Below are 18,791 nucleotides of genomic sequence, written 5' to 3'. Positions count from 1 at the left end.
ACTTGGCGTGCTTGACTTCAAAAGCGATATACTAAAATTATATCGGATCATGATCTGATTGGGTAAAAAGTATTTTTTTTATTGTGTATTCTCAAAAATGCTCTGAATTAAAAATTACTTCGATCAGGTGTCGCTAAGAAAGTTAGGATTCATTGGAGCGAAACTCCACCGAGCGTTTGTCCCAAGTGAATATATCCCCATGTCCAATATAAGACCCTCAGAAGAGCATTCAACTGACATATATAAAGCTGCTAAATGGAAAGTACTTCAAAGCTATTCTCAAGTGACAAAAATTGCTTGACTTAAAACTCTGAGTCGATGATTGTAAGATAATATTTGTCAGTGGGAAAAAATACAGTTAATTATTACATTTTCTTCGGTTGTTTTCGAAAGAGAAGAGAACTAAGTACCATAAAGAGCAAAGGTTAACATTTCTTGCTATTCAGCGCATGACAGATATAACGCCAATGTGATACTCGTTAGTGTTGGTGGAACAAATGCTTGTGATCCTCGCATGAATTCCTAGAGATCTAACAAAGTACTTGAGATAAAACACTTTTCCATTCTATAGTTGAAGAAATATGCAAGATATGTCCTAGGAATGCGTTTTGGTGCTTGTTATATTTAGGAAGGTATTTCAGGGTTTTTCAAAGCTCCAGCTAAGATTTTTACGATTTTATGTAGCAGGGACCAATTTATTTCCACTCCAATGCGCAGTTCCAAGTACGAGAAGTTGCTTTGCACTCCTCGGTCTAACATGGGCATAATTGTGATAATTTGTTTCTTTGTTATATCCGTTAATCATATATATTGTGTGCAAGGATAAGGGTGGCGCCAATACCTTGAGGTTAGTTTAAAATTGGCCTTAACCCGGCCACGAAACCCAAACTGCTCTCTGAGGAATCAACGATTACGTAAGAGCGAATGCAATAGAAACCGTGGGCTCTACTTTTAAAACAGATTTTCGTTAAATTGTCAAAAATAGTTTGTTGATGTTAGCAGTTGTTTTTGTAGATGAAATAAATGAAAGTGAGAAAATATCGAAAGAGATATCGGCTACTTTGAAAAATGGAATTGTAGGAGCGATGCCATGTTGGTTCGAATGATTTTTCGCGGTTGCCACAATTACTTGCACGATCGCCTTGGGACTCCTGAAACAAAACAACTATCGTTTCACGCGCACGATAACAGTGGCTAGTTTGTACCAGCTTAACACTTTGGGAGGTTCAATATTTAAATTTAGAATATTATCTCATATTGCAGCGTAAGGGTCACAAACATAAGGAAAAATTATTGGACGTACAAGGTGGGAAGCGGTGAATTTATCCTTGCACTTCTCTTCAAAGAAATTGAACCATTTCTAGGGCAAGGTAATATATATCTGTACATTGTTTTGGGGATAGCGGCTGGGACGACAAAGTGGTGATTCCAGAATGGCATTTGAAGGCGATAATTGTAGTGTCATTATGACATATTTATACTAAAATACTAAACGTTACCTATTATCTTAGCAGCCATGAAAACTTAATTCAGCCATAACCACACATCATGGCGTAGATAACATGACAGCGCCGAGTTTCCACTTCAAATAAATTTCACTCATGTGGGTTGCAGCTGTGAAGTCAAAAGTGTGTTTAGGTTAATGGTCGGTGAGAGTTACAGAATGTGCAAATCCCCTGATGCTGCAATTGTATCACAGATGTATCTCTGCATCTTTCTGTGATGGAATCTCAATAACTGACTTCCTTATTATTACTAATACAGGCCAAGCAACAGTCCACAGCTGCTAACTTGATGCTATAACTGACTAAGAATTTTTTTTCCTGATTTCCTGAAAGGTGTATGGCCACGCATAACAATGTTGGACTTGAGAGGGCCGCTCGTTAATTTCTTCGCTCGAGTAGAGTGAATAGGTTAAGCTCGAGTGAGTGCTTTTATAGTTTCATTTGTATAATTCTCGAGGCGAAGATTTAAGTTGAGTTTACCAAGGGATAAAAAATAAACGGAAAAAGCCACTTCTTTGAAATTTCGGCGTAAATTCGCGGTGACTTCAGCCCTGATAGTTACGACCAATAAGAGAATAAAGACAATTTCGATTTCACAGTAAAAAGATTTGTTTGCGTTCCTAAAAATTTTGCGCGAGCATGCCATGGTTTTTAGTCTTTCTTCGGATACTAGCGGGTCCCAAGAGAAATTGAAAACAATGCGTATGCAAGCTTTCAAGGGCAAACGAAGGATAGTATGCACAATTCAAAAACGCTGAAGTGCAATTGTGATGTGACAAGAAGTGATACCAGGAGAGGACCTGAAATATGGAGTCATTTATTTGGATAAAAAACGTTGCATTCACTGGCTTGAACAGGTAACGTAAGACGAGAAAAGTTAACATAATTCCTTTCCCAGCGGTTCCCACTCCTGGCTGAGGTTATCAAAGAGTTAAGTGGCTTTCGTACAGCTTATATCGGCCAACTTAAAACTAGCGTTCCGTGGCAGTGAAGCATTTTTGGTCTGGATAACCGTTCCTATTTGAAACATCATGGCTAACCTTATTCGTTACCAAATAAATGTCCATGTAGTTGTTTCAGTCTTCGTATCGGTAAAAAGTGATCCAGCTGTCGTCGTTAAAGTCGAACGCATTACTATTTTTATAATTTAAAATTAGGCTCGTTATCAACCACAATCATTATTTACTCGCATCATTTACGCTGTCCAACTGCAAAGTAGTGATAGAAAAGACAACTAATGCATACTAGAGGGTTCGTACTGACAACCTGAATAAGTCAGTTACAGGAAAAACAAAGATAAACGACACATTATGGTATGGGTTGTACTGACCATAATTTATTATTAGACATCGCAAATACGTTCAATGTTGCTGATTGGGCAACATTGAACTTAAGTTTTATGAGTATTGAATTTTACTGAGTTTGCACTCGATTGTAAGTAAAAGTTTTCACTGATATCTGTGATACCATCGAGTGCTAGAAGTACACTAAGAGAGGATCTCAAGTGACTCTTTGTTGTGCGTGCCAAAATAGGTAACACTTGTACAAGAGTTTACAATTGCGTTCTTATTGAGGTAAAATGCCACCGAGTACCAGAAAAACACTCGGAGCGAATGTCAAGTGACTTCCTGTCTAGTAAGCCTTAAATAGATTTGAGAAGAGGTAAAAGTTGTTTCCGCTTTGACATTTGTAAATGATGAGGTATGAAGAAAGAATGTACAGGTTTAAAAGGACCCTCAATCGTTCTATGAAATTATTTTAAGAGTGAATGTCGAGATCCTATGAGACTCCATGATAACCATTCTAAAAAGTACGAAAGAACTTTGCTCGAGGTAAGGGCTTTGAGGTCATGTTATAGAAGAGCTTAAAATGTGAAAGAAGTTATAGATAAAGCAATTTATCCCATCAGAAACTCATCAGCTCAACCACTCATCCCTCGCTCAACTCTTTCACTAACCGTTCAAAGTGACCAAACGATGTGTTTGTCGCTTCTTATTCCCCCCAGTAAGGAGAGATTAGTACAGTTTTTTCCAGGTAGATCATATCTCACCATAAAACTCTCACAGTAAATCTGTATTTTTAGAACGGATAGATAAAAATTAAGTACGTAGAACACTTACAATTTGTGTGCCATGGCACACCACATCGTTAGAAAAGTCAAATCAAAGTGGACACGCCTTATTTAGAGGTTCTCGGCCATATAAAATGAGCAGTCAATCCTCTGATTATCATAATGAAACCTTTATTGATCTGCGCACGTTATACTTTTCAAAATGGTGTTGCGTCTTTAAAGGAAAAAAAAATTGTTCATCTTCAGTCAATACAGTACAATTTACCATGACACTGCTATATTAACGTCACTCGAGAGACCATGAAGTGAGCTCACTTTATCCTCTAATGCGTCTTAATATCCATTTCCGTGTTGCATTCAGAGGGCATGTACATTCTAGTCAATGTCAACTTCCTTTCATTTTTCGAAAAGGCCCGCGCAAGGTTCTTTAGACTGCTGGAGAAGTGTGGTTTCTATTCTCCCTTCGTTTGTGAATGCTCAAAACAGAACGCCTGGGATATTTCAGGCGTATTGAGGGAGAAAGAGTTTTTGCCTCAAACATGGAACAGTGGCCATTAAGTCCTATTTTTCTGAACAAGACTTGTTCCATGAAATGGACCGTCAAATGCGAGCCGAGTTCAGGATCAACAATTTAAAAAAACTGTACAAGAACAGACTGTGTTTTAGCTAATTGATCAGTACCCAGTTGTTTAAAGGATGGATAATACTATCCAACGGATAAATCGCCATCCAGCGGACGAGTGTTAACAAAACAAACTGCACTATTCACTGAAAAGTGGATAGGGATTTATCCAGTGGAGAGCACAATCCATTTGTAAGACCGAGGCCAAGTAAATGTTGAGGCTCGAGTAGCGTTTTTTTACAGTTAGTGGAAGACTAAATATTAAAAATTTTCTGTAATTACGAGAGGATCAACACTAGGTCAAAATGTCGATTGAACTTTTTCAGCAATGGGCTTGAGGTTCCCAGATGAATTCATTTGAAATTTTTAAGACTTAAGTCTTTCACTTTCTAACAATAATTGCGATTTCTATAAGTGGCCATCCTTTTCGTACAAGGTTTTTGAAACTTTTTAATTGTGCGTCGTTATTTTAATGAATGGGTACCTGTAGTTCATTATCACCAGTTACTTGTCTCTCGGAAACGAGTCCTGTTTTGAGAAAGACCAAAGGTTTTCACTACGTGAGCTAACGAGAGCCGCTGCTTAAGAAATAAAGTGTTAAACCGTGAAGAAAAAAATGATTTCCGCCTACGTGACTACACCGACATTTCAATGACAATTCTTGAACATTTCTACGTTCCACATGGACGAAGAGGATTCCAAGCAAGTTCTTCCTTTCCTTTATCGTTCAAAATGTTCTGCCAAATGGAGAGGTTACAAAGCTTTTCCTCAATGCATGCTTGAAAGTATACGCAGCGTCATCCGGTCTCCTTTCATTTGAATCATGTGCCGAGTATTGAAACTCTTGAAACCGTACAGTTACACTGGAAGCAATGCGAAGCGCTACGCACAAGAATGGTACCCGTTTGAGCAAACGACTTGTGACCAGTAACACTGACAGGTGGTCCTTTAAGAGCGAGAATTGCTTCGAGAAACAAAGACTATCCATGCTGTTTGCATTTGATAGGCGCAGGAATAGACTATTTCTTTACTTCGAAAAGCCATAATAACGGCAAGATTTTGTAAATGAAAGAAAGACGTTCATCAGACTGCGAAAAGGTGAGATCCTCTGTGGCGATACAAAAATATTATTGCACGTTCTAACAAAAATTTTTGCAAAACCTTGAATACATTGGTAGTGCGCTAGTAGCGTTTCAAAGATCATCATTCCAGTACAACCACATCTTCGATTTATCTATTAAGGAAATGTTTTTATTATACTTTAGGATAAGTTGGAGTCTGCTCCATTTTTGTCGATAAATTACGGCCTGAAAGCGAGTCTTTAAGAGCTTCAGACAGGTGCGCTATGTACCATTTCACCGATTTCAGAGAAACTTTGCAAGCGTAAAGGATCTACCTCAAAACTTAAAGAGATCACCTGCTTTCTTTCCAAAGATAATTAGAATCGTTTGTCTCACGATGTGGTTACTGCAGATGTGGATCGCGACGTTTCGACTGCGTACTACATATTCAGGCCATCCTGTTTAGCCGGGTTGCACTAACAAGGAATCATGTAGATCTCGCGATCTTTTTAGTCATCCACTTTGTCAAGTGCTTTTAAGAGCGTGTAAACGTCCTGTAACGAAACCCTTTTTTAGTTCCATGGGGAGGAAATATCTGTCATCTGCCGTTGACCCGGTTAACAGGATAGCGTTGTCCACAGGATTCCAAGTGAATGCGGCAAAGTCTGCATCGGCGAGACTGGTAGATCTGTGCAGGGGAGAATCAAAAAACTTAAATAGGTGACGAGTGCTCAGTCGACCTCATCGCCTGAAGAAGATTAGCAGTATGCAATCGCAACGTCGGGATCCACATCTGCACTGACCACATCGTGAGACAAGGGATTATAATTCTCTTCTGGAAGTGTTATTTACCACGATAACAAACCACAACTTACCTTTCGATATGAACTGCTTTCTGTTTCGGTTTTTTTTTTCGGAGGTGTGACAGCAGTCCTCCCCCGATGGGTTTACTAGACTTTCACTATGAAAACCGCCTCAAAGACAGGCAAAATGCACGATTGCCATCTTAAGCTACGATAGTTTGCAAACATAATGGTGCACCCTTTATAAACGAAATAAAGAAGTGAAGGTCGATTTGATTGACCTCTAAACATAAGTGACCGCCTTTCTAAAACTTTTCATTCATTCTAACACATATGGTAATTTTAGTCAAATATCTCTGCTTACTTGGAAGTTACAGAAGGAATTTTTAATGTCGAAATCATTCATCCTTTCATCTCTGAAAACCTTTAAAAACAATGGGGTACTGATATTTTTTGCCGCAAATGCCACTTAAAAACTACTTCACTAGTTACAAGCTTCTTTCGGTCACTAAAACAAACAAAGGTTCATTTTCTTTCTCTTCCTTCCAGATGAATGATGAATAAGGATTTGGAATGTTAAAGACTTTGGAGATTTTGGACTCGCAGTTCTTTTTGCCTAGATGTTTGTTATTTTAAAGACCTTCTTAAATTTTCAGTTGGCTTTTGTACGGCTTCAAGCTTTCAAAAATCTTCCGGCCACCTAATCATAACTACCATCAATTGATCGTACACTTCGCCATTCCCTCAGGTTATTTTAAACTTGCAAGTTCACAAGCAAGTTCCAGTGTGCAGCATCCTCAGCGTATGAGAGAAACTCCGTCCCTCAATATTGTCAGCTCAAATCAATTAATCGTGGGTTGCGCTACTTTTCCAGAAAATCAGACCAGACTAACGATGTTGTTGGCACTTATCACAATCGAAGATTTCCATGCAGCACTAGTGTTTGTAGCGTGACCTGATGACCTTTCATAGGAACTATTCCAACACATTGTTCATCCTCTCTGCAGTGCAACAATTTGTTGAGATTCCGAAGATGTATATCTCTAATTCATTCTGACCGACTTACACCTGCATTTTCTTAAATGCACGTTTTAACTAGACTAGATCTGTATCTTTTAACTAGATCTGTATCTCTCTCGATGGAAAGTTTTCGTCGTTTAACGATGTTTGGCGTAGCAAAATAACTTCCCTGTTGCTTAACAGCTAAACTTCCCGTCTAACTTTTGGAATATATATATATATATATATATATATATATATATATATATATATAAATGGGGGTAGAGTCTACCTTGGGATAAAGTGCTCATTGCTGTGGTAGCAGAGCTGAGTTTATATTAGTTAAAGAATCAAAGAGGACACATCGATTCTCTGACTCTGAGTTTGGCGCCTAAGCGCTCGTCCGCAGACAGAATTTTCTGTCTGAAGAAAAGTTCTATCTGACGAGCGCTTAGGCGCGAAACTCAGAGTCACAAAGAATCGATGTGTCCTCTTTGATTCTTTAACTTATATATATAATCAGAAAAAGGCAATGGCACATCCCAATTTTTATGATGAAAGGACTTCTTGTCACCCAATTCTGTCAGCAATCATACTCGTGATAAACAAATCGGACTCCCGCTTCGCGGTCGACCGATTTTGTCTATCACTCCTAGGCGTTGGTTATAAGTGTTCGTGAAAGAAACAACAGTTAACTTGGGGAAATGCACGACAACAGCGTACCTTCATGACGCGTACTGTTCACTTACACAGGCATGACGTATCAACCGTCCTATTACACTGCCCAATTACAAGCATGACGCGTGCACTGTCCTATTAGTGCTCAGAACGGGCTGGTGATAACCAATCACGTTCGAGAATTTTGTTATGGTTTTAATTACTAAGAACCATACAGACCGTGGATGACTAACATGGGAAACAAAAGGTGAAAACGAAAGATTTGTTGTCGCACCAATGAAGTTTGAAATTATGGATGTCTTTCAGGTTAACGTGTTATGTCTTGATGCCTTTTGATGCTATGAAGCTTGTCAACACGAGTACCCTGTGCACTGCGAAATGAACCGGATACGATGTACGAAGTTTCTTTTACTTGTCATCTTTGTGAGCCTGTACGCGTATCTCATGCTTAAAGACGAGTCCGTTTGTATCACTGTAAACAGCGTCCATAATGCAATGACTGCGAGAGAAATTGCTACCTTGTTACAAGGAGGTCAGTATTTACACCATTCCAAGTTTGAGAATAACAATCTCTGTCAAGGTTTCTCCTTCCTTTTTTCTTTTTCTTTTTTTTTTTTTAACTAGATATCCTGTCAATATCGGTAAGTAATCTATAATGAACGAAAAATTGGATGAAGAGTCTCGAGTTTGTTCTGGATGTAGAGAGTGCCACTCATTTATAGTTGGGAGAACAAACTTCATCTATGGGGTTCTCGAAGGAGCTGTGGCGCTTACAGCTTACAAATTTTGCGGCTTTTATGCCCAAAGGTTTTGATTTAGGGCCGTTTTATGGCTACCGGTTAACCCTTTAACTCTCAAGATTTTCCTTAGTGTCTGCCATACAGTTCTTATGATGTTTGTTTGGAGAATTTGATATTGGATCAACTAATAATCCCCATATTGATATTCCTCTTTATTCTCATCACTTTTCTGCATGATATTGTTTTGATATTGTAAGGAGAAATTCTGTCTTGGTCAATCATGGGAGTTAAAAGGTTAAGAATTTTAACGGTTGAAGGTTAGATTTTCCCGTTTTTCCACACTCTGCTTTTAATTTCTTAGCCTTTTCACGGCCAGCGGTTAACCTCCTTTGAGTCCCTCCAGTAATGAACATGTTTGAGATTTAAAAGAAAGAACTAAAAAGCTTTGTCTTCCATGTACCTAGGTGAGAAAACGGAGAAGCCCTGGACAGAAGGAAAAGGGGGAAAAGTGTCAAGCAGAGTAAAAGATAATAAAGAAGTAAAAGCAGTGGAGGGGAAACAACAATCACTTCTTGAGAACTTGATAAAAGCGAGAAAAACGGAGGAAGAATTGAAAAAGAATATTATCCGGCTAACCACCGAGCTTCGCAGCGTTCATAAATTCAGAGGTGGAAGTGAACTGAACAGGCTTAAGAGAGCCGATGAATTAAATCTTCCTACAGTTTTTGTTATTACTCCTACGTTCAAACGTTTCGTACAGAAAGCTGAGCTTACTCGAGTCTATCAAGCTCTGAAGCCTGTCAAAAACCTTCATTGGATTGTGGTCGAAGACGCTGTTAATAAAACTGACTTAGTTGCGAATTTTCTGAGGACTTCGGGTTTGAAGTACACTCATCTAAATGTAAGAACTCCTGACATTTTACGCCGCCATCGGAATGAAATGCGACGAATGAAACCCCGTGGTGTGGTACAGAGGAATCTGGGTATTCAGTGGCTACGCGAAAACATTGATCCTCACAGAACGTCTGGAGTAATTTATTTTGCAGACGATGACAATACATATGATAGTAAAATCTTTGACGAGGTATGGAATTCTGATGCAGAATTTTTACTCCGCGAGTTTCTTTTCTTTGTGGAATTTGTGTGGGGAAATTAGATCAATCTGACATCGGTAGTTGAAAGAGGGGAAATTGGCAGGATAGTCTCATACCAATGTTGGGTATTAGTCTATTCCTTAATCCTTTACATCCTAACATCAGTATGCAAACTCTCCATATTATACTCTATACATTTCCCAAGGCGCTGACAAGGAGAATTTGTTCAACAATCAAGCACCTCTTTCACTGGTGATCATAGCCTTTATTCTCGTAACCTAAATGTGTGATTCGGGGATGATATTGTAAAGAGAAATTAGGAGATAAGGGGTTAAAGGGTTAGGCAACTTAAATTTATCGGATACTCTCAACAGATAGTTCACCAAAATGAATTCATGACATTTTTTTTAAAGATGCGTTGGATACAAGGAGTCGGTGTTTGGCCAGTGGCATTTACAGGTGCAGCGCGTTGGGCAGGTCCCTTATGTAAGAATGGTAAGGTTGTCGGTTTTCATGCAAAGTGGGGTCGGTTTCGTCCATTTCCTATCGATATGGCTGCATTCGCGGTGAATCTAAGAAAGCTGTTGATTGACTTCCCAAACGCCAAGTTTGTAGCAGTAGAGAAGCCTGGAATGTTAGAATCATCATTATTGAGCCAAATAACTAAAGTGGAACAACTGGAACCGGTTACTCCAAACTGTAGCAAGGTAAGGATAGTATAATGGGTGCCTTTGTATGGGACGACGATCACTTTGTAGTATATGAATTTCAAGTTAAGAGTCGTCTGTTGACGGCAAATTTAGTACAAAGATTGGAATTACTCAGATTAAAATCTCCTTTTGAGCCATTGCTGTTCTGATGCAGAATAGGGCTTCGTTATTCAATTATTCTAAGATATCTAGGCTTTAATTCTATGAAACTCCTGCTAACAGCAAGGAAGAAAAGAGCGTATGTAATGAGGATTCCTGAAGAATTTTACTTTTTGCAATAGCAATGGCCATTCCACATTGCTCTTACGGGCAGGCAAGGATAGTCAGATATTTCATGTTCTTCCCATATCTTTGAATACAAACTGATCATTACATCATTACATCATTTGCAATCTCTTATCAGGTTTATGTGTGGCATACAAGAACAGAAACACCAAGAGACAGCATTTTAGGAGAAAAACAGTTGATAAAAAAAGGAATGCCATCCGATAAAAGCATCGAAACGTAACCATGGCCATCCGAGTCACTTCCCGATGCAATTAAGTTCTTCAGTTATGCCATATCACATTCAATTCTTATCTCATGAAAAATATTTAACTCGATAAGAATGAGACAACATTTCAATTTGGAACAGAATTTTTCTCAAATATTTTCTAGGCTATGCGCAATTACATCTCTAATAGCGCAGATAGAGGAAATATGAAATCCCTGTCCCACATCAGAACGATGTGTACGCTGTTATTTCAAATAAAAATAAAAACCTTTGTTCTTACAGGGATTCTTGCAAGAGCACTTTAAGATCAAGTTTCACAAGAAAAGTTATCTCATATCTGGCAACAACAACAATAACTCCAACTAAATTTTGATTTGAGTTACTAGGAAATAGCGATCGGTGCCCTAATGAAGTGGTTTCGCTCGGATATTTTCTCCATTACGTTACAAGACCACCATGGTAAAACTTAATGATTAATCTAGGAAAAGATATCTGCAACTGAATCTTCCTATGATCTCATTCATCTCCATCAAGGATCCTTAAAGGGAAGGGAGTATGTACCAATTTTCCTTTTTTATAGGGAAATGATAGAGTTATGGTCTCCAAAATTGGAAATTGCCAAACATGTGGCTTTTTTTTAATTGTTTGTAGAATCACCAATATTTAAAGGACTTATTTCAAGTATTGTAAGCCTGAGAAAACCCAAGATGAAATAGATGAGAAGTTGTATTTTCCTGAGAAATCGGAATGCAATTGGTTCAGCCCAAATTTCTATACGGTTTACTAGCTCATCTAACTTTTGACTAATGAATTCCAAATCCTCATGAGGGAGTTCCTTCTTGATTTGAGGTATTCCTCTATCATAGGTTCTTCGTTCATTTGAGCTAGGTCGGCGGCATCTTTTCCATCTTTCGTAGTCAAATTGACATCGGCTTTTAGCTCCACAAGCTTTGTAACAGTCTGCATCTTGCCAAGTATTGCTGCCGTCTGCAGTGGAGTGAAGCCATCTCCATCTCGAGCATTTATCTCTCCGCCATACTTAACCAAAAGCTCAATGACTTCAAGGTTTCCATTTTCAATTTCACACGCAATGTGGAGGGGTGTCTTACCTATAGGAACTTTCCGAAATTCACTCGACTTGTTCAAATTTTTTGTTATTTCGGCTTCTGAAGGAGGCTCCCCCAACCCTGATCGAATAATAGTACCAAAGTTATTTACATCTAGTTTACCTCCATGAGTTCGTTTCAGAAACAAACCCAAAAGAGATCTCTCAACCATAATATAATACCAGGCTGGTCTTCCTTTCTCATTGCCCCGAACAAGAAATAGCCTCTCATTTGCATTACTTTCATCGCGCATGTTCGCATCGGCATTGTTTTCCAACAAAAGCCTCACGAGGTGTCTATGTCCATTTTGAACTGCCAGACGGAGTGGCGTCTTACCACTTTTGGTCTTCAAGGTAACATTGCACCCAGAGCGTACAAGGAGATTAGAGATATGAAAAAATCCTTTCATCACTGCAACATGCAGTGCGGCATGACCCGTGCTACAACTCACGTCTGCATTCATCTGTTGCCTGGGGAGATGGTAGACGGCCATGTAATTGTTCCAATGTGTCGCCATCATCAACGGCGTGCATTGGTCTTCTCTTTGAAACGCTGTGTCAGCGCCGAGGTCGATGAGTGTTTTGATATATAGACTGGAAGATCGTAAACTGGCCCAAAGAAGAGGCGTGCGATTTCCTTCAGCCTTGGTGTTCACATCGATACCGTCTTTTAAAACGAGTTCGACCGCTTTTTCAACATCGCCATCGTCAGCACATTTGTGGAGCTCTGTAATTGTGGGCATGCACCCCTTCTGGTCTAAATATATCTGCCTAATTTGGGCGTGGCCTTCTTTGTTTAAGTCAGAAACAATATCTAAAGCAGTTTTTCCAGGAAATGACCTGGCGCTAGTTAGAGTCCTTACCATAGCCATTTGCTCCAGGAAGTTATCAATGTACACACTGGCAGCTACAACTGTGGGATAATCTCCTTCATACACGGCAGCCTGTAGCATATTAAACCCAGAGCTCTGATCAATCGCCAAGAAAGCCCTCTTCGAAAGTGAAGCAAGACTAAGCTGCAATAAATTAAATCAAAAATTAATGTCAGTGGTTTTGGCCAAAGGATCACCGTAAAAATTGAACGACAGGTAGTCTTTCCTGTACTCATTTCATCTTCTTATTACTTATCGCGTCGTTTGTTCCATTATTTACCCAGGCCCTTTAAACATATATGATTTTGTTAAGAAGAAAGTACCGAACTGGCGTGTCGTGCGATCAGCACGCGCGCGCTGAGACATTTGAATTCGACCAGTTCGTAAGCAAGTTACGCGTACGATTTCTCGCGTGGCTTTTTTTCAGTTTTAGTCGCATTTTGGGGGTTTTTGTTGTTGAGTTTGTATTTTAAGTCGTTACCGTTTTACTGTCTTTTTACCGATTAAACGTGCCTGCTTTTAAAGGAGATTTTCGTCATCGCTTCCGAACAGATTTTATCACTTACATCAGATAAATCCAAGACTATAAAAAATCGTGGCAGAAGTAGTTAAAGGATCAGCAAATACTAGTGTAATACCTTTTTTTTTTACCTCTGTCAATTAAAAGGCAGAAAATATTTATCATTTCGGGGCTACCAATGTCTCTTTTTAATTGAAAAATCGGCACTAAATCTCCTGTTGCTTTTCCGAAACTGAGACAAAACGATAATGCAAAAATTAAGAAGACATTTTCCTTAACAAGGATTTATCTACGATATGAAAGTCGAATGAGAAGCATAGGAAAAGGGAAAAAAAGGGATTTTTTCGACCCTGCCTGATCAGTAAGATTATCGAATAAAGCCACGATAATTTATCTCTGTTATATTAGTCTTGTTTGTTACTGATCAACAAGATTACAATATCTTCAAAAACTCATTAATAATTCATAAGCCCATTAACCTATCAAATGGTAGATAATACATCACGTGCAGTGACTTTAAATCGATAAACCTCATCCTTATTAGTATGCGGTGTTTTATCAGATATAAAGACACTGCACGTGACTTATGAATATTAATTAATTATCAACACAGAAACTGACACAACAAATGGTGGGAACATATTTAACTTTGTCACTACACGTGTTGACTTTGGGATAGCATTCTCGATTAAATTCCTCTCTTCCTCGGCATTTTTAGGCTTCCGAAAAGCTCTGGAACAGGACGCCATGTCCTCTTCGGTTAGTAGAAGAAAAGTACAAAACACGTGTGAGATTTGATTTTCTTGCATACTAATTTAATCCCTAATGTTTTTCTCGTATGCTAATTTCTAACGTTCACAAAAGCATAATTGTTATGAACTCTCTTGACACACGCTTTTCCAAGAATGTTTTTGAAGCCGTTCAAAAAACTCGCAGCACGTGTTTCATCGGGTCAAAAACCACTCGGCTACGCCTCGTGGTTTTAAACCCGATAAAACACTCCTGCTCGTTTTTTAAACATTACATAAGATTATCATATCGTACCGGCTGTTGATAACTTTGAGATGCACCATACTTGAGGAGCAGCTTCATTATGGAGCAGTAATTATGACGCTCAGCCTTTTGAAGAGATGTTTTCTGAAACTTGATGAGAAGCAAGGGAATTCTATGCGTGCTATGTTCTCGTTCGCATACTGCTTGGATCAATTATGATTAAATTACTATCAATCAAGCCAAGAAATTGTGGATGTTACTAAATCCATTAAAATAAAGATATAGTATACCAAAAGCATCGCATGATAATATCAATCCTCAAGTGCTTTTTGTGCATGAAAACATAAAACAAATTCGCCTACACTGTCCACAGCATTTACATCTGCACCATGCTGTAACAACAATTCGACAACACGCTCGTGTCCATACCATGAAGCAAGGTGAAGGGGCGTCAACAAAAACTGTAAAAGAAGGGACATTGAGCTTTTTGAAATGAGAACATATAATTGCTGACTCAAAGAATGCATTTAAATAAATTGTGAAGTAATACTCATAAGCAACTTGAACCAAAAGAAATAACAACAAAAGCTACCTTGTCTCTTTGGTCAACATCCTGCCTATCCTCCAGTAGCCTCTTCACTAAGTGCCAATCCCCATTAATTGATGCTCGATGTAGCGAAGATCTCCGAGCCTAGCAACAAAATCGAACCATTTAATCAGTGATGAGGGACGAAGAATATCTCACTGAACTGGAGTTTATGTAATTATTTTTCGTGATTTATAGTCCTGTGATTATGGTGTAGTGTTCTGCTGACATACCCCAACCAAAATTAACAACAACCACATTCCATCATTTACAAGCGTTTGCCTATTATTATAACATTAGCATTTTAGTACCTCCTTAGCATTTTAGAGGACCTCCTTGAAATCCACGTAATGTGACGGGAACTTCCTCTTTAAAGATTATTATTATTATTATTAATATTATTATCATTATTATTATTATTATTATTACTATTATAGATCGAAAGTATGCCCTATTTGCCGTGATTCTCCATGTTTCTTTGTTTTTTGTTTTAGTTTATTTCGCTTTTTCCCTCCAATCATATCTATTAAACTGCACCTTCGCCATCGATTTTGAATTGCGTATGTCTTAGCAATATTTTGCTCTGGTTTTCTATAAAGTTGATTGTTTGTTGTGTCTGATTTACCTTTACTTTATTTAACTTTTTGACTGTGTCTTAACACTTTTTGTCTTTGTGTCCGCCCCCAAATCGATTATAAATCGGGAATTTTGGTGACTGAATCATCTATCAATTCACTCTGAATTCAGATAGTAAAAAGAACTCACCTCGACACCTTTCGCTCCTGTTTGCAGTTGTAATCCTTCACTGACTGTTGAACCAGCTTCTGTACATAGCGGGCGAATGCTACTGTTATGGCTTACAACAAAAGAATCTTCTTGTTCGCCTGCTAGAGAGCTTGATTTTAACCCTGTAACCGGTTCGTCTGGGCTTTGTTCTACGTCAGGTGATGTCTGTGGAAAAGGTCCAAGTCTTGGCAGGTGAGACTTGTAGAAGAGACCGCCAGAGGCAGCAGTTATACACTTCAAATCCACCTTTACCGCAACAAATCAACAGATTAGACGAACATAAGTATCGTTTCATCAGTAAAACAGATATACACTTCAAATCGACCTTTACAGCAACAATAAAAAAAATCAGTCGAATATAAGTTGCGGTAAAACAAAAGCGAATGGTTCTTACTTCATACTAAGTACTCGGATCAGCAGCGGGTTGCACTTGTTTTAAGAAAGCCCCTCTCCCTAACCCTCGCCCCCTTCCCCACTACCAACGAGTACCATCAATGTTTAAGTACAAGAAAGGTAGTAGCCATAGAGGTTCACATTACATTGTAGGAGGGGGGGGGAGGGTGAGGGGATGCATTGTGCGTATCTTTACAAGAGTAATCCAAGTTTTTTTAGAAAGATTTTAACCCACCTTTCCATCAGGACCCAGTCGATAGTTGCCTTTTGTACCAATTTCCCATAAAACGTGAACTGCAATGGCATTGCTCCCACGCCAACATGTTATATTTGTCACTGTTCCAGAGGAGTTTCCATCCGTGTCACCATATTCCCAATCAGGACCCCTTACAACTTGTGCGCCTGGGAAGATACCTCTTGCACAGATTCCCTCTGTGTTAATTCTTCTGTTCACACAAACCCTAGGTATTTTACGGGTTAAACAAAAAAAACCTTAAACAAATCACTTTAATACATGAGGAGTTGAACCACCGAGGAAAACGAGCGAGTCTGATGGCAAGAGTTTGATTGGGCTGATAGGAAATGATTGAAAACATACCGAGAACATAACAACAGAAAAACAAAAGAAAATTATATTAAGGGATTAATTGATGGTTGTCAGTTCTTAATAATTAAAAATTTCGGTGAGAGAGATTAAGAATTTTTTTAAGGGATAATTTAACCTTTTGTCCTGTATTCATTTATTCTATTTAACCTAGAGATAAGACAAAGCATGGTTTCTCTGAATGAAAGAACTGATCACCAAGGCTATCATGCGTAACTATATCTAAGTACTTTGGTTAGAAGTAGTTTACCGAAGCAAGCTAACAATATCAAAAGTTGAACTCTTATGAAAACAAACACATGGAATGCAAGCACAGGTTAAACTTGATTACAAAAACACTAGACTGGTAAATTCGCTTTCCGATTGTCTGACAAATAATTAACTGATATAAAAATTTCCTCTCTGAACTGTTATCGTCGGCATCATTAAAGAATTTAGTTAAAATCAATTCTGCCCTCACTTGTCATCATTCTCCTGTTACAAATCACTGAAAAATACTTAAAGTTAAAACTTGCAAAATGTTTCGATACATCTAAGAAGAGTCTCCCAAAGACAGTCTTTGTTTAACTCGTCACGCAACACAGTCTCTTACCAGCGCTTGAGGTGATGACATGTATAAGAGGAATATTTTCGCTTGAGATACAAACGGGGTTAAAGTTAAATTTAAAATCGAAAAGTAAACTTCAGAGTTATTTTTATGCTTGCAACGACAAAAATCGATACTTTTCGTTAATCCAGTCTGAATAAATAAAATGATTGTTATTCCTACCCCTTGTCATCGGCGGAATTATATCTCCAGAAGGCATGAGCTGTACTGTGTTCATCGGCCATGTAACAAGCTGAACATAGGTCCACCGAAGTACCCTCGCAATCCAGGCAGTTCCAACGGATCCCGAGAATTGGGTCTTGATTGCACGTACGGCAGATGACACCTTCGTGTTTTATTCCTTGAAGGTTGAGAGAAAGATTACAAGAATTAATATTCCGTCTTCTCAAAAGATTTATGTTTGTCGACACCAAAACATTGTTCGGCCGCTAATTGGTGTATTTTGAAGTCAGATATTCAAACAAATCACTTACTAAAATGAACTGGAAAGAAGATCTATATCATGACGTAAAAATGAAAGACGATTTTTGTGATATCAAACTGAAATTCACTATGATTTCCTCCGGCGCAATTGTCATGCAATTGTATTTTTACATTCTCAAAGCGAAAGTATATCATGGAACTTATTGCAACTAATCAAAGCTTCCTTGGATCATTATTTGATCCGAGTCATGTTTCTTAATGCGTTTTTAAACCATGAAAAGAAGTGTAATGCCACACATAACATGATGTGGCAAAGCAACCCACTTACCCAAAGAAGACATATGAAAAATACAAAGATCGTAGACACCATTACGGGTTGCATTGTAAACACAGCGAGTTCCATCGTCCCACTGTACCAATGCCATCTTCTTAGATGTATCAGCAGCATTCTCGACAAAGTCGACAACTGTGCCTAAACCACCGTCTGGGATACTGGCACCATCGCCCTCATCTGATTTCCAGTCGTGTAGAGGAACAACTCGCAAGCCAATGCCGAATGTGTTGGTTGCTGAATTATTGTTGAATTCTGATTTTTCTTCACTATTACAATTGTGTGCTGTCTCATTTTGCGGAAACTGGTCTCCCTCCACGTAAGATACTTCGTTTAAAGACCACGGCATCTGTCTGTGCAGCTAGGAAAACCAATTTGCTATAATTGTGGTTTGAAGCCAGGAGATGAGGCAAGGCTCTACATTGTGATCGCGACCGCTGACGTGGCTAAGGAAGCTTATAAATTATTACCGTCACACTACTGTCACGCTACCGTGAACACTCAATTTACAATTCATAATAAAATATTTACAATTAAATATTGGGGCTCATGCTGTTTGAGGTCGTTTGTCAGTTTGCCTGTTTTTTCAAACGAAATTTTTTTCGGTTTTTTTCCCGCATATTTAATGTTTGTGTTTTTTTAGTCATTTGTATATCTAAAACATTAAGGTATCGAAAATCAACTCTTTTTAGGCACTTTTTGGCACTTGGCCTCAAATGGGTCCAAGCTCAAATCCATTGTACATAAAATGTACTTCCCCTTTCTAGGGATGCATCCAACTAATGACCATTATAC

The 18,791-nt window shown here is 38.6% G+C and overlaps 2 protein-coding genes across 4 annotated transcripts; one reads left to right on the top strand and one right to left on the bottom strand.

Moving 5' to 3' along the window:
- Positions 1-3,207: 3,207 nt before the first annotated feature.
- Positions 3,208-10,821, top strand: LOC131772036 (galactosylgalactosylxylosylprotein 3-beta-glucuronosyltransferase 3-like). 2 transcript variants are annotated; one of them, XM_066167417.1, is made up of 5 exons: positions 3,208-3,337; positions 8,046-8,271; positions 8,944-9,563; positions 9,987-10,280; positions 10,687-10,821. In XM_066167417.1, the coding sequence occupies exons 2-5, from the start codon at positions 8,118-8,120 to the stop codon at positions 10,789-10,791; spliced, it is 1,173 nt and encodes a 390-aa protein (XP_066023514.1). In that variant the 5' UTR covers positions 3,208-3,337; positions 8,046-8,117; the 3' UTR covers positions 10,792-10,821. The 2 variants fall into 2 exon arrangements, with proteins under 2 accessions (XP_066023514.1, XP_058943930.2); XM_059087947.2 differs by lacking the exon at positions 3,208-3,337 and adding an exon at positions 5,169-5,296.
- A 290-nt stretch (positions 10,822-11,111) lies between these two features.
- Positions 11,112-18,411, bottom strand: LOC131772033 (E3 ubiquitin-protein ligase MIB2-like). 2 transcript variants are annotated; one of them, XM_059087944.2, is made up of 8 exons: positions 17,994-18,411; positions 17,405-17,582; positions 16,267-16,492; positions 15,618-15,884; positions 14,859-14,957; positions 14,629-14,727; positions 14,318-14,416; positions 11,112-12,897 (listed from the first exon to the last, which is right to left on the bottom strand). In XM_059087944.2, exons 1-8 carry the CDS (start codon positions 18,343-18,345, stop codon positions 11,569-11,571), a joined length of 2,649 nt encoding a protein of 882 aa, XP_058943927.2. In that variant the 5' UTR covers positions 18,346-18,411; the 3' UTR covers positions 11,112-11,568. The 2 variants fall into 2 exon arrangements, with proteins under 2 accessions (XP_058943927.2, XP_058943928.2); XM_059087945.2 differs by having other exon boundaries at positions 15,714-15,884.
- Positions 18,412-18,791: the final 380 nt, after the last annotated feature.

The sequence above is a fragment of the Pocillopora verrucosa genome, chromosome 5 (assembly GCF_036669915.1).
Source record: "Pocillopora verrucosa isolate sample1 chromosome 5, ASM3666991v2, whole genome shotgun sequence".
Lineage (NCBI taxonomy): Eukaryota > Metazoa > Cnidaria > Anthozoa > Scleractinia > Pocilloporidae > Pocillopora > Pocillopora verrucosa.
This window is presented reverse-complemented; position numbering and strand designations above follow the sequence as displayed.

Bases quoted from the DNA above. Each gene is read 5' to 3' on its own strand.
- LOC131772033 (XM_059087944.2), bottom strand. From the start codon at position 18,345: ATGCCGTGGTCTTTAAACGAAGTATCTTACGTGGAGGGAGACCAGTTT. The intron at 17,583-17,993 runs GTAAGTGGGTTG...TCAACCTTCAAG, and splicing joins TTTTCATATGTCTTCTTTGG to GAATAAAACACGAAGGTGTC. The intron at 15,885-16,266 runs GTGGGTTAAAAT...GTTGCGGTAAAG, and splicing joins GACTGGGTCCTGATGGAAAG to GTGGATTTGAAGTGTATAAC.
- LOC131772036 (XM_066167417.1), top strand. From the start codon at position 8,118: ATGAACCGGATACGATGTACGAAGTTTCTTTTACTTGTCATCTTTGTG. The intron at 8,272-8,943 runs GTCAGTATTTAC...CCATGTACCTAG, and splicing joins TGCTACCTTGTTACAAGGAG to GTGAGAAAACGGAGAAGCCC. The intron at 9,564-9,986 runs GTATGGAATTCT...TTTTTTTTAAAG, and splicing joins ATAGTAAAATCTTTGACGAG to ATGCGTTGGATACAAGGAGT.